Here is a 16,717-nt window from a genome sequence, read left to right as displayed (position 1 = left end):
TCATTAGCAAAATTGGGCATCTTGGCACCACATGTACATTTGCTGTAGGCTTCTCATTACTGAATTATAACAACCTTGTATATTCAACTCGCCAATTATGTCTGATATCATAAAATGCTCTTTCTCTTAAAAATTTGTTAAGGCAACTCCATAGCAACAGCCTCCTTTTCTGCATATCTTGATGCCATCCCTAAACTCAAATACCCAGTTAGAGCTGTTACCATTGATTAGTTATTAGTTCTTTTTCCTGATTTCCCCCTCCTCACCTCCCAGTTTTCTTCCTTTCCCGAAAGCCCGATTCCTGCTGGAGTACAGTGTCACAGGAGCTGCCTGCCCTCTCGTACCATTCTTCATTCGTATGCCCACAGCAAGATATTTGGCCATGGTGTGCAGTATCACAACCAGACCCAAGCATGTCCTCGCTTAATTCCCACACACACCACCTTCTGGCAGGGGTCACTGGACAGTGATCAGGAGTGGGAACCTTGGCTGATTTTACCCTCCCTAACCCAGCAGCATATAAGCCAATTGTAGTTTCCCTACTAAGGCCTCAGCTTAGATCAGCTACTTTAGCCCAGAGCAGGGATTGAAGGTGGGATATTTCTGGTATTATTTCCTCAATGGGCAGTGCATTCAACAACTGAGACATCAGTGTTACTTTTAATTATGAAATGCTACTGTAGTCCTCCAATGGGCCATGCTCAGTGTATTTGTGAAATGATATACATGTGTTGAGGCATTGCACATTCTCCTACCTGGCTTAAACAATCAAAGGAGAGATAGATTAGAAGTACCTGGTTTGTTTTGGACCATCAGCAGTCTCCTAATAGATTCAAAAGCTAGCAAAATTTACCCAACCGCCAGAAAGATTATTGGTCACCTCTTTCGACTGTATTTGTAACAGACTCTTCTTCAATTGCAGGGAAGGTTACAATGCGTGGCGTGATGCCATGAAACCAACTGAGATCCTGGCCAGAATGTGTAAGGAAAATGGTTTGCATGTACCCTGCTTCAGGTCGGGAGAGATTGAGGTGGAAGGCAGAGTCTTCTTGGGCAAAACGACCTTTATGGAGGAAGGTGAATGTCTACATTTATATTAATAAGAACCTGGAACTGAGAGAGATCAAAAATAACATTGGGGATTGTAACACTTCTCCGTGCCAATATTGTAACCGGTCATTTTATACCAGGTTTTGAGATTGACATGAAACTGAGATTGAATCTGAACATCCTTCAACTCACTTTGGGCTGTGGTGCCTTTTTTTCTGACCTCTCCAGCAGTCTCACCAAGCAGGCAGAGCTAATTAACAGGAGATAGTCTGCACATTAGGGCCTTTAAACACAGTGGATTGACGTGTTCATAAAAAAAACAACAAGCAATGTGATCACTAAACTGATATAAGTATATAATACGCAGGATCAAAGCACAGATTCAGTTTCGTATGTTCATTTTTGGCTCCCTGGTAGTACCCTCGCCTCTGGGTCAGAGGTCGTGGGTTCAAGCCCCAACCCAATACTTGAGCATGTAATCTCGGCTCACACGAGGGAGTGCTGCAGTGTCGGAGGTGCCGTCAGTCAGATAAGATGTTAAGCCAAGGTCCCGTCTGCCCTCTCAGGTGAATGTAAAAGATCCCATGGTATTACTTGAAGTATCATGGGATCTTCATGTGGAGTTCTCCCTGGTGTCCTGGCCAATATTTACCCCTTAACCAACATCAATAAAATAGATCAGCTGGTCATTTACTCACTGCTGTTTGCGGGATCTTGCTGTGTGCAAATTGGCTGCTGCTTTTCCCAACATTACAACAGTGATGACACTTCAAAAGTACTGCAGCGGCTGTGAAGCACTTTGCCTCCTGTGGCTCTATATAAATGCTGATCCTTTCTTTCTCTTTTTATATTTTTGTTTGTTTCTTCTTTCGACTATGACATGTCATCACTTAGCTGAGATGGTAATGAGGTGCGAGTTGGCTATGATAGATCGGGGGACTTTACTAAAAGGGATGACGGTGGATAGGCAATGGCTAATATTTAAAGAACGTGTGCAGGAATTACAGCAATTATTCATTCCTGTCTGGCACAAAAATAAAACAGGAAAGGTGGCTCAACCGTGGCTTACAAAAGAAATTAGGGATAGTATTAGATCCGAAGAGGAGACATATAAAATTGCCAGAAAAAGCGGCAAGCCTGAGGATTGGGAGCAGTTCAGAATTCAGCAAAGGAGGACAAAGAGATTGATTAAGAGGGGAAAAATAGAGTATGAGGGTAAACTTGCAAGGAACATAAAAACTGACTGTAAAAGCTTCCATAAATATGTCAAGAGAAAAAGATTAGTGAAGACAAATGTAGGTCCCTTACATTCAGAAATGGGGGAAATTATAATGGGGAACAAAGAAATGGCAGAACAATTAAACACACACTTTGGTTCTGTCTTCACAAAGGAGGACACAAATAACCTTCCAGAAATGTTAGGGAACCAAGGGTCTCGTGAGAGGGAGGAACTGAAGGAAACCAGTATTAGTAAAAAAATAGTGCTAGAGAAATAAATGGGGCGAAAGGCTAACAAATCCCCAGGGCCTGATAGTCTACATCCCAGAGAACTAAAGGAAGTGGCCCTGGAAATAGTGGATACATTGGTGATCATCTTCCAAAATTTTATAGACTCTGGCACAGTTCCTACAGATTGGAGGGTGGCAAATGTGACCCCACTATTTAAAAAAGGAGGGAGAGAAAAAACAGGGAATTACAGATCAGTTAGCCTAACATCAGTAGTGGGGGAAAATGCCAGAGTCTATTATAAAAGATGTGATAACAGAACACTTGGAGGGCATTAACAGGATTGGACAAAGTCAGCATGGGTATATGAAAGGGAAATCATGCTTAATAAATCTACTGGAGTTTTTTGAGGATGTAACTAGTAGAATAGATAGGGGAGAACCAGTGGATGTGGTGTACTTGGATTTTCAGAAGGCTTTTGATTAAGTCCCACACAAGAGGTTAGTGTGCAAAATTAAAGCACATGGGATTGGGGGGAATATACTGGCATGGATTGAGAATTGGTTAACAAACAGGAAACAGAGAGTAGGAATAAATGGGTCTTTTTCTGGTTGGCAGGCTGTGACTAGTGGGGTATTGCAGGGATCAGTGCTTGGGCCCCAGCTATTTACAATATATATCAATGATTTGGATGATGGAACTAAATGTAACATTTCCAAGTTTGCAGACGACACAAAGCTGGGGTGGAATGTGAGCTGTGAGGCGGATGCACAGAGGCTCCAATGTGATTTAGACAAGTTGGGTGAGTGGGCAAGAACATGGCAGATGCAGTTTAACATGGATAAATGTGAGGTTATCCACTTTGGTTGTAAAACAGAAAGGCAGATTATTATCTGAATAGTGATAGATTGGGGAAAGGGGAGGTGCAACGAGACCTGGGTGTCCTTGTACACCAGTTGCTGAAAGCAAGCATTCAGGTGCAGCAAGCAGTTAGGAAGGCGAATGGTATGTTGGCCTTCATTGCAAGAGGATTTGAGTACAGGAGCACAAATGTCTAACTGCAGTTATACCGGGCCTTGGTGAGACCACATCTGGAGTATTGTGTGCAGTTTTGGTCTCCTTATCTGAGGAAGGATGTCCTTGCCATGGAGGGAGTGCAACGAAGGTTTACCAGACTGATTCTTGGGATGGCAGGACTGACGTATGAGGAGAGATTGGGTCGACTAGGCCTATATTCACTAGTAGCCATGATGTGGAGATGCCGGTGATGGACTGGGGTGGACAAATGTAAGGAATCTTACAACACCAGGTTATAGTCCAACAAATTTATTTTAAAATCACAAGCTTTCGGAGATTATCTCCTTCGTCAGATGAATGAAAAGTTTCTCAAATCGCATATCTTATACTATGTTGGGACAGCATCACACCAATCAAAAGGTGTCGTTGTTATTCAAACAGGCCAGTCACGGAGAACAGCACGTCCCAGTACACTAGATATACATTGTGTCTATTACACAGGCAGGCAGAAAGAAACTCAAAATGGCAGAGAGAGAGAGAGAGAGAGAGAGAGAATTTTAAAAAACATATAAATTTTTCCCCCTTTTTGCTGGTGGGGTTACGTGTAGCGTGACATGAACCCAAGTTCCCGGTTGAGGCCGTCCTCATGGGTGCGGAACTTGGCTATCAACTTCTGCTCGACGATTTTGCGTTGTCGTGTGTCTCGAAGGCCGCCTTGGAGAACGCTTACCCGAAGATCGGTGGCTGAATGTCCTTGACTGCTAAAGTGTTCCCCGACTGGGAGGGAACCCTCCTGTTTGGCGATTGTTGCGCGGTGTCCGTTCATCCGTTGTCGCAGCGTCTGCATGGTCTCGCCAATGTACCATGCTCCGGGGCATCCTTTCCTGCAACGTATGAGGTAAACAACGTTGGCCGAGTCACAGGAGTATGAACCATGTACCTGGTGGGTGGTGTCCTCTCGTGTGATGGTGGTATTCGTGTCGATGATCTGACATTTCTTGCAGAGGTTGCCGTGGCAGGGTTGTGTGGTGTCGTGGACGCTGTTCTCCTGAAAACTGGGTAACTTGCTGCGAACGATGGTCTGTTTGAGGTTGGGTGGCTGTTTAAAGGCGAGCAGTGGAGGCGTGGGGATGGCCTTAGCGAGGTGTTCGTCGTCATCGATGACATGTTGAAGGCTGCGGAGAACATGGTGTAGTTTCTCCGCTCCAGGGAAGTACTGGACGACGAAGGGTACTCTGTTGGTTGCGTCCCGTGTTTGTCTTCTGAGGAGGTCTATGCGATTCTTCGCTGTGGCCCGTCGGAACTGTCGATCGACAAGTCGAGCGTCATATCCCGTTCTTACGAGGGCGTCTTTCAGCGTCTGTAGGTGTCCATCGCGTTCCTCCTCGTCTGAGCAGACCCTGTGTATTCGTAGGGCCTGTCCATAGGGGATGGCCTCTTTGACGTGGTTGGGGTGGAAGCTGGAAAAGTGGAGCATCGTGAGGTTGTCCCACCATCAAACTCACCATGGACTACTCCTCAGAATCGGTTTCTTTCTTGGACACACAAATCTCCATCAAAGACAGGCACCTCAGCACCTCACTCTACCGCAAGCCCACGGACAACCTCACGATGCTCCACTTTTCCAGCTTCCACCCCAACCACGTCAAAGAGGCCATCCCCTATGGACAGGCCCTACGAATACACAGGATCTGCTCAGACGAGGAGGAACGCGATGGACACCTACAGACGCTGAAAGACGCCCTCGTAAGAACGGGATATGACGCTCGACTTGTCGATCGACAGTTCCGACGGGCCACAGCGAAGAATCGCATAGACCTCCTCAGAAGACAAACACGGGACGCAACCAACAGAGTACCCTTCGTCGTCCAGTACTTCCCTGGAGCGGAGAAACTACACCATGTTCTCCGCAGCCTTCAACATGTCATCGATGACGACGAACACCTCGCTAAGGCCATCCCCACGCCTCCACTGCTCGCCTTTAAACAGCCACCCAACCTCAAACAGACCATCGCTCGCAGCAAGTTACCCGGTTTTCAGGAGAACAGCGTCCACGACACCACACAACCCTGCCACGGTAACCTCTGCAAGACATGCCAGATCATGGACGCGGATACCACCATCACACGAGAGGACACCACCCACCAGGTACATGGTTCATACTCCTGTGACTCGGCCAACGTTGTTTACCTCATACGTTGCAGGAAAGGATGCCCCAGAGCATGGTACATTGGCGAGACCATGCAGTCGCTGCGACAACGGATGAACGGACACCGCGCAACAATCGCCAAACAGGAGGGTTCCCTCCCAGTCGGGGAACACTTTAGCACTCAAGGACATTCAGCCACCGATCTTCGGGTAAGCGTTCTCCAAGGCGGCCTTCGAGACACACGACAACGCAAAATCGTCGAGCAGAAGTTGATAGCCAAGTTCCGCACCCATGAGGACGGCCTCAACCGGGATCTTGGGTTCATGTCACGCTACACGTAACCCCACCAGCAAAAAGGGGGAAAAAATTTATATGCTTTTAAAAATTCTCTCTCTCTCTCTCTCTCTGCCATTTTGAGTTTCTTTCTGCCTGTCTGTGTAATAGACACAATGTATATCTAGTGTATTGGGACGTGCTGTTCTCCATGACTGGCCTGTTTGAATAACAACGACACCTTTTGATTGGTGTGATGCTGTCCCAACATAGTATAAGATATGCGATTTGAGAACCTTTTCATTCATTCATCTGACGAAGGAGATAATCTCCGAAAGCTTGTGATTTTAAAATAAATTTGTTGGACTATAACCTGGTGTTGTAAGATTCCTTACATATATTCACTAGAGTTTAGAAGAATGAGAGGTGATCTCATCGAAACATACAAAATTCTAACAGGACTAGACAGACTAGATGCAGGGAGGATGTTCCCGATGGCTGGGGAGTCCAGAACCAGGGGTCACAGTCTCAGGATACGGGGTATGCCATTTAGAACCGAGATGAGGAGAAATTTCTTCACTCAGAGGGTGGTGAACTTGTGGAATTCTCTACCACAGAAGGCAGGGGAGGCCAAGTCATTAGATGTATTCAAGAAGGAGATAGATATATTTCTTAATGCTAAAGGGATCAAGGGATATGGGGAAAAAGCGGGAACAGGGTACTGAGTTAGAAAATTAGCCGTGATCATTTTGAATGGCACAGCAGGCCTAAAGGGCCGAATGGCCTACTCTTGCTCCTATTTTCTATGTAAGGGATTTGATGCTGGAGTACAGGGTATCGACTATCCCCTTGAACTAGGAACCGATTATCCTATTGTGCAGGCTACCGATTATCCAATTGTACAGGCTACCGATTATGCTATTGTACAGGCTACCGATTATCCTATTGTACAGGGTACCGATTATCCTATTGTGCAGGCTACCGATTATCCAATTGTACAGGCTACCGATTATGCTATTGTACAGGCTACCGATTATCCTATTGTACAGGGTACCGATTATCCCCTTGTACAGGGTACCGATTATCCCCTTGCACAGGGTATCGATTATCCCGTTGTACAGGGTATTGATTATCCTATTATACAGGGTACCAAATAGCCCCTTGAACAGGGTACCGATTATCGCCTTGTGCAGGGTATCGATTATCCTATTATACAGGGTATCGATTATCCCGTTGTACAGGGTATCGATTATCCCGTTGTACAGGGTATTAATTATCCTATTGTACAGGGTAACGATTAGCCCCTTGAACAGAGTACCGATTATCCCCTTGTACAGGGTACCGATTATCTTCTTCTACAGGGTACCGATTATCCTATTGTACAGGGTACCGATTATCCCCTTGTACAGGGTACCGATTATCCTATTGTACAGGGTACCGATTATCCCCTTGTACAGGGTACCGATTATCCTATTGTACAGGGTACCGATTATCCCCTTGTACAGGGTACCGATTATCCTATTGTACAGGGTACCGATTATCTTCTTGAACAGGGTACCGATTATCCTCTTGTACAGGGTACCGATTGTCCTATTTTATAGGGGACCGATTATCGCCTTATACAGGGTACAAATTATGCCCTTGTACAGGGTATCAATTATCCCCTTGAACAGAGTACTGATTATCCTATTTTACAGGGCACCGATTATGCCTGAGTGCAGGTAACCGATTATGCCCTTGTACAGGGTACCGATTATCCCCTTGTACGGGGTACCGATTATCCTATTGTACAGGGTACCGATTATCCCCTTGTACAGGGTACCGATTATCCTATTGTACAGGGTACCGATTATCCCCTTGTACAGGGTACCGATTATCCTCTTGTACAGGGTACCGATTATCCCCTTGTAGAGGCTACCGATTATCCTATTGTACAGGGTACCGATTATTCTATTGTACAGGGTACCGATTATCCTATTGTACAGGGTACCGGTTATCCTCTTGTACAGGGTACCGATTATCGCCTTGTACAGGGTACAGATTATCCCCTTGTACAGGGTACCGATTATCCTATTGTACAGGGTACCGGTTATCCCCTTGTACAGGATACCGATTATCCTCTTGTACAGGGTACCGATTATCCTCTTGTACAGGGCACCGATTATCCTCTTGTACAGGGTACCGATTATCCCCTTGTACAGCGTACCGATTATCCCCTTGTACAGGGTACCGATTATCCTCTAGTACAGGGTATCAATAATCCCCTTGTACAGGGTACCGATTATCCTATTGTACAGGGTATCAATTATCCCCTTGTACAGGGTACCGATTATCCTATTGTACAGGGTATCGATTATCCTCTTGTACAGGGTACCGATTATCCCCTTGTACAGGGTACCGATTATCCTATTGTACAGGGTATCAATTATCCCCTTGTACAGCGTATCGATTATCCTCTTGTACAGGGTATCAATTATCCCCTTGTACAGCGTACCGATTATCCCCTTGTACAGGGTACCGATTATCCTATTGTACAGGGTATCGATTATCCCCTTGAACAGGGTACCGATTATCCTCTTGTACAGGGTACCGATTATCCTCTTGTACAGGATACCGATTATCCCCTTGTACAGGGTACCGATTATCCTCTTGTATAGGGTACCGATTATCCTATTATACAGGGTATCGATTATCCCCTTGAACAGGGTACCGATTATCCTATTGTACAGGGTACTGATTATCCCCTTGTACAGGGTACCGATTATCCTCTTGTACAGGGTACCGATTATCCCCTTGTACAGGGTACCGATTATCCTCTTGTACAGGGTACCGATCATCCTCTTGTACAGGGTACCGATTATCCTATTGTACAGGATACCGATTATCCCCTTGTACAGGGTACCGATTATCCTCTTGTACAGGGTACCGATTATCCCCTTGTACAGGGTACCGATTATCCCCTTGTACAGGGTACCGATTATCCCCTTGTACAGGGTACCAATTATCCTCTTGCACAGGGTACCGATTATCCCCTTGTACAGGGTACCGATTATCCCCTTGTACAGGGTACCGATTATCCTATTATAAAGGGTACCGATTATTACCTCTTGTACAGGGTATTGATTATCCTATTGTACAGGGTACCGATTATCCCCTTGTACAGGATACCGATTATCCTCTTGTACAGGGTACCGATTATCCTCTTGTACAGAGTATCGATTATCCTCTTGTACAGGGTATCGATTATCCTATTGTCCAGGGTACCGATTATCCCCTTGTACAGGGAACCGATTATCCCCTTGTACAGGGTACCAATTATCCCCTTGTACAGGGTACCGATTATCCTATTGGACAGGGTACCGATTATCCTATTGTACAGGGTACCGATTATCTTCTTGAACAGGGTACCGATTATCCTATTTTACAGGGTACCGATTATCCGATTGTACAGGGTATCGATTATCCCCTTGTACAGGGTACCGATTATCCAATTGTACAGAGTACCGATTATCCCCTTGTACAGGGTACCGATTATCCAATTGTACAGGGTACCGATTATCTTCTTGAACAGGGTATCGATTGTCCCCTTGTACAGGTTACCAATTATCCAATTGTACAGGGTACCGATTATCCCCTTGTACAGGGTACCAATTATCCTCTTGTACAGGGTACCGATTATCTTCTTGAACAGGGTACCGATTATCCTATTGTACAGGGTACCGATTATCCTCTTGTACAGAGTACTGATTATCCTATTGTACAGAGTATCGATTATCCTCGTGTACAGGGTACCGATTATGCTATTGTACAGGGTACCGATTATCCCCTTGTACAGGTTACCGATTATCCTCTTGTGCAGGGTACCGATTATCCTCTTGAACAGGGTACCGGTTATCCCCTTGTACAGGGTACCGATTATCCCCTTGTACAGGGTACCGATTATCCCCTTGTACAGGGTACCGATTATCCTGTTGTACAGGGTACCGATTATCTTCTTGTACAGGGTATCGATTATCCTATTGTACAGGGTACCGATTATCCTATTGTACAGGGTACCGATTATCCCCTTGTACAGGGTATCGATTATCCTATTGTACAGGGTACCGATTATCCTCTTGTATAGGGTACCGATTATCCTATTGTACAGGGCACCGATTATCCTCTTGTACAGGGTACCGATTATCCTGTTGTGCAGGGTACCGATTATCCTCTTGTACAGAGTACTGATTATCCTATTGTACAGAGTATCGATTATCCCCTTGTACAGAGTACTGATTATCCTATTGTACAGAGTATCGATTATCCCCTTGTACAGGGTACCGATTATCCCCTTGTACAGGGTACCGATTATCCTCTTGTACAGGGTATCGATTATCCTCTTGTACAGGGTACCGATTATCCTTTTGTACAGGGTACCGATTATCCTCTTGTACAGGGTATCGATTATCCTCTTGTACAGGGTATCGATTATCCTCTTGTACAGGGTATCGATTATCCTCTTGTACAGGGTATCGATTATCCTCTTGTACAGGGTACCGATTATCCTTTTGTACAGGGTACCGATTATCCTCTTGTACAGGGTATCGATTATCCTCTTGTACAGGGTATCGATTATCCTCTTGTACAGGGTATCGATTATCCTCTTGTACAGGGTATCGATTATCCTCTTGTACAGGGTACCGATTATCCTCTTGTACAGGGTACCGATTATCCCCTTGTACAAGGTACCAATTATCCAATTGTACAGGGTACCGATTATCCCCTTGTACAGGGTACCAATTATCCAATTGTACAGGGTACCGATTATCCCCTTGTACAAGGTACCAATTATCCAATTGTACAGGGTACCGATTATCCCCTTGTACAGGGTACCGATTATCCTATTGTACCGGGTACCGATTATCCTATTGTACAGGGTACCGATTATCCCCTTGTACAGGGTACCGATTATCCTCTTGTACAGGATACCGATTATCCTCTTGTACAGGGTATCGATTATCCTATTGTACAGGGTACCGATTATCCTATTGTACAGGGTACCGATTATCCTCTTGTACAGGATACCGATTATCCTCTTGTACAGGGTACCGATTATCCTATTGTACCGGGTACCGATTATCCTCTTGTACAGGATACCGATTATCCTCTTGTACAGGGTACCGATTATCCTCTTGTACAGGGTATCGATTATCCTATTGTACAGGGTACCGATTATCCTCTTGTACAGGATACCGATTATCCTCTTGTACAGGGTATCGATTATCTTATTGTACAGGGTACCGATTATCCTCTTGTACAGGATACCGATTATCCTCTTGTACAGGGTATCGATTATCCTATTGCACATGGTACCGATTATCCTATTGTACAGGGTACCAATTATCCTCTTGTACAGGATACCGATTATCCTCTTGTACAGGGTATCAATTATCCTATTGTACAGGGTACCGATTATCCTATTGTACAGGGTACCGATTATCCTCTTGTACAGAGTATCGATTATCCTATTGTACAGGGTACCGATTATCCTCTTGTACAGGATACCGATTATCCTCTTGTACAGGGTATCGATTATCCTCTTGTACAGGGTATCGATTATCCTATTGCACAGGGTACCGATTATCCTCTTGTACAGGGTATCGATTATCCTATTGTACAGGGTACCGATTATCCTCTTGTACAGAGTATCGATTATCCTATTGTACAGGGTACCGATTATCCTCTTGTACAGGATACCGATTATCCTCTTGTACAGGATACCGATTATCCTCTTGTACAGGGTATCGATTATCCTATTGTACAGGGTACCGATTATCCTCTTGTACAGGGTATCGATTATCCTATTGTACAGGGTAACGATTATCCTCTTGTACAGGGTATCGATTATCATCTTGTACAGGATACCTATTATCCTCTTGTACAGGATACCGATTATCCTCTTGTACAGGGTACCGATTATCCTATTGTACCGGGTACCGATTATCCTATTGTACAGGGTACCGATTATCCTCTTGTACAGGGTACTGATTATCCTCTTGTACAGGGTACAGATTATCCTCTTGTACAGGGTACCGATTATCCTATTGTACAGGGTACCGATTATCCCCTTGTACAGGGTACTGATTATCCTCTTGTACAGGGTACTGATTATCCTCTTGTACAGGGTACCAATTATCCCCTAGTACAGGGTACCGATTATCCCCTTGTACAGGGTACCGATTATCCCATTGTACAGGATACTGATTATCTTATTTTACAGGGTATCGATTATCCCCTTGTACAGGGTACTGATTATCCTCTTGTGCAGAGTACTGATTATCCTATTATACATGTTACCGATTATCCCCTTTTACAGGGTACAGATTATCCCCTTGTACGGGGTACCACTTATCCTATTTTACAGGCTACCAATTATCCTCTTGTACAGGGTACCAACTATCCCCTTGTACAGGGTACCGATTATCCTCTTGTACAGGGTACCGATTATCCTATTGTACAGGGTACCGATTATCCTATTGTACAGGGTACCGATTATCGCCTTGTACAGGGTACCGATTATCCCCTTGTACAGGGTATCGATTATCCTATTTTACATGGTACCGATTATCCTATTGTACAGGGTATCGATTATCCTATTTTACAGGGTATCGATTATCCTCTTGTACAGGGTACCGATTATCCTCTTGTACAGGGTACCGATTATCCTCTTGTACAGGGTACCGATTATGCTATTGTACAGGGTAGTGATTATCTTCTTGAACAGGGTACCTTTTATCCTATTGTACAGGGTACCGATTATCCTATTGTACAGGGTAGCGATTATCCCCTTGTACAGGATACCGATTATCCCTTTGTACAGGGTACCGATTATCCTGTTGTACAGGATACCGATTATCCCCTTGTACAGGGTACCGATTATCCTCTTGTACAGGGTACCGATTATGCTATTGTACAGGGTACCGATTATCCTCTTGTACAGGGTACCGATTATCCACTTGTATAGGGTACCGATTATCTTCTTGAACAGGGTACCTTTTATCCTATTGTACAGGGTACCGATTATCCTCTTGTACAGGGTATCGATTATCCTCTTGTACAGGGTATCGATTATCCCCTTGTACAGGGTATCGATTATCCTCTTGTACAGGGTATCGATTATCCCCTTGTACAGGATACCGATTATCCCCTTGTACAGGGTACCGATTATCCTGTTGTACAGGGTACCGATTATCCTATTGTACAGGGTACCGATTATCCTATTGTGCAGGGTACCGATTATCCTTTTGTACAGGGTACCGATTATCCTATTGTACAGGCTGCCGATTATCCTATTGTACAGGGTATCAATTATCCTCTTGTACAGGGTACCGATTATCCCCTTGTACAGGGTACCGATTATCCTATTGTACAGGGTACCGATTATCCTATTGTACAGGGTATCGATTATCCTCTTGTACAGGGTACCGATTATCCTATTATACAGGGTACCGATTATCCCCTTGTACAGGGTACCGATTATCCCCTTGTACAGGGTACCAATTATCCTCTTGTACATGGTACCGATTATCCTCTTGTACAAGGTACCGATTATCCTCTTGTACAGGGTATCGATTATCCTCTTGTCCAGGGTACCGATTATCCTATTATACAGGGTACCGATTATCCCCTTGTACAGGGTATCGATTATCCTCTTGTACAGGGTACCGATTATCCTATTGTACAGGCTACCGATTATCCTATTGTACAGGGTATCGATTATCCTCTTGTCCAGGGTACCGATTATCCTATTATACAGGGTACCGATTATCCCCTTGTACAGGGTATCGATTATCCTCTTGTACAGGGTACCGATTATCCTATTGTACAGGCTACCGATTATCCTATTGTACAGGGTATCGATTATCCTCTTGTCCAGGGTACCGATTATCCTATTATACAGGGTACCGATTATCCCCTTGTACAGGGTATCGATTATCCTCTTGTACAGGGTACCGATTATCCTCTTGTACAGGGTACCGATTATCCTCTTGTACAGGGTACCGATTATCCTCTTGTGCAGGGTACCAATTATCCTCTTGTACAGGGTACCAATTATCCTATTGTACAGGGCACCGATTATCCCATTGTACAGGGTACCGATTATCCTATTGTATAGGGTCCTGATTATCCTATTTTACGGGGTACCGATTATCCCCTTGTACAGGGTACCGATTATCCCATTGTACAGGGTACCGATTATCCTATTGTATAGGGTCCTGATTATCCCCTTGTACAGGGTACCAATTATCCTCTTGTACAGGGTACCGATTATCCTTTTGTACAGGGTACCAATTATCCTCTTGTACAGGGTACCGATTATCCTATTGTACAGGGTACCGATTATCCTTTTGTACAGGGTACCGATTATCCTATTGTGCAGGGTACCGATTATCTTCTTGGCCAGGGTCCTGATTATCTTCTTGTACAGGGTACCGATTATCCCCTTGTACAGGGTACCGATTATCCCATTGTACAGGGTACCGATTATCCTATTGTATAGGGTCCTGATTATCCCCTTGTACAGGGTACCAATTATCCTCTTGTACAGGGTACCGATTATCCTTTTGTACAGGGTACCAATTATCCTCTTGTACAGGGTACCGATTATCCTATTGTACAGGGTACCGATTATCCTTTTGTACAGGGTACCGATCATCCTATTGTGCAGGGTACCGATTATCTTCTTGGCCAGGGTCCTGATTATCTTCTTGTACAGGGTACCGATTATCTTCTTGAACAGGGTACTGATGCACAAGAATCCGGAGTCAGAGGAATTGAGAGTACAGGAGAGGAGGCTGGAGGAAGTTACAGAAATAGAGAAGGGTGAGGCTCTGGATGGATTTAAACACAAGGATAATCATTTTAGTTTGAGGCATTGAGGGGCCAGGAACCTATGTAGGTCAGCGAGGATGGAAAGGCAAGACTGCGTGCAGGATAGGATACAAGCAGCAGAATTTTGGATTGGCTGAAGTTTATGAAGGGTGGAGAATGGGAGGCCGGCCAGGAAAATTTTGAAATAACTGAACCTAGAGGTGACTAAGGTGTGAATGAGGGTTTCAGAAACAGGTGGACTTGAGGTAGTGTTGAAGGTAGGTAAAGACAAAGGAGGAAATGAAAATGGATCAGCCACTTGCAGTGGTCTTATCGTACTGCAATAAAGGTGTATCTGCAAAAATTTATACTATTATACATGCTATAATTAAATGTGATGCTCACAAGTAAATAAAATCATGACTATCATTCAATGTTTCTTTGTTCTTATCTGTTATAGCAGAAAAGCTTGTTATTCTTTATATTTATTTTAGAACTTGTGTGTAACCCAGCCACCATTAAGTAGTAATAAATGTTTCCATATGATCTGAGCACATTCCATTGTGTTTTAATCTAGATGAAATGGTGATATCACATGAACACTTGGCTTTAACGGTGTTGCATCAGTGGCCAACGATTCCTGGGGTTGGATATAAATTGGTTCCTGAACATATTGAAACACGACCCCTCTACCACCCTGACAAACCAGGCATAGAACAGGTGACTTAAATATCAACTGTACAGTGCTCCTGATTGCTGATAGCCCAGAGCAAGACTTTGTCCATTGATGATGTTTGTGACTTGTTTATATGGCCCACCTCCATTATAAGACAATGCTGGTGAACCAGTCATTTTGCATATTATGGTAAGATGTGTGATGCATTAACTGTCACAAAATATAGCACAAAACACATCATGAGATAGTGGGAGCTAAAGTTTAGCGGGCCTTATTTCAGACAGTGTTATAACTATGGGTGGACGCCAAACTGTATTCTGAACTCAACACGCAATATTTTGCCAAATACTTGAACTTTGAAACTTAAGATTTGGGTTGGCCTATTCCCTTTATAAAAAAAATGGAAAAAGTCACTATCTGTGTACAGAGGGACATGTTTCACCTTCGAACTGGCAGACTAGTAACTTACCTAACCCATTACAGCTTTCCATCTCAACCTTACGGAAAAGTTCCTGCTGTCTGGCTGGAGGCAAAATGACAAAGGATATTTACTTTTTTAATTTAAAAATATCTATCAGTTGGTGATCTAGGGCATTCAGTGGCACTGGTGGAGTATGCTTCTTCATTCCATTTTGTAAATAAAAATGAATCCATGTGGTTTGGTGAGAAACAATATGCAGCTGTTGGTTAGTTTTTAAAAATTCGTTCATGGGATGTGGGCGTCGCGGGCAAGGCCGGCATTTATTGCCCATCCCTAATTGCCCTTGAGAAGGTGGTGGTGAGCCGCCTTCTTGAACCGCTGCAGTCCGTGTGGTGAAGGTTCTCCCACAGTGCTGTTAGGAAGGGAGTTCCAGGATTTTGACCCAGTGACGATGAAGGAACGGCGATATATTTCCAAGTCAGGATGGTGTGTGACTTGGAGGGGAACATGCAGGTGGTGTTGTTCCCATGTGCCTGCTGCCCTTGTCCTTCTAGGTGGTAGAGGTCGCGGTTTTGGGAGGTGCTGTCGAAGAAGCCTTGGCGAGTTGCTGCAGTGCATCCCGTGGATGGTACACACTGCAGCCACAGTGCGCCGGTGGTGAAGGGAGTGAATGTTTAGGGTGGTGGATGGGGTGCCAATCAAGCGGGCTGCTTTGTCCTGGATGGTGTCGAGCTTCTTGAGTGTTGTTGGAGCTGCACTCATCCAGGCAAGTGGAGATTATTCCATCACACTCCTGACTTGTGCCTTGTAGATGGTGGAAAGGCTTTGGGGAGTC

At 44.5% G+C, this 16,717-nt stretch overlaps 1 protein-coding gene across 1 annotated transcript in view; it reads left to right on the top strand.

Annotated features, from left to right (window-relative positions):
- The window catches only part of fer1l6 (fer-1 like family member 6), a 133,989-nt gene that overhangs the window by 100,650 nt on the left and 16,622 nt on the right, over positions 1-16,717 (top strand). The window contains exons 33-35 of the mRNA XM_067977315.1: positions 923-1,077; positions 15,035-15,040; positions 15,363-15,505. Of these exons, the coding sequence (XP_067833416.1) occupies positions 923-1,077; positions 15,035-15,040; positions 15,363-15,505 (304 nt within the window). The remainder of the gene's footprint in view (positions 1-922; positions 1,078-15,034; positions 15,041-15,362; positions 15,506-16,717) is intronic.

Source organism: Heptranchias perlo, chromosome 3 (genome assembly GCF_035084215.1).
Source record: "Heptranchias perlo isolate sHepPer1 chromosome 3, sHepPer1.hap1, whole genome shotgun sequence".
NCBI classification, from domain to species: Eukaryota; Metazoa; Chordata; class Chondrichthyes; order Hexanchiformes; family Hexanchidae; genus Heptranchias; species Heptranchias perlo.
Note: the sequence above shows the minus strand (reverse complement) of the source record. Positions and strands in the feature narration are given on the sequence as shown.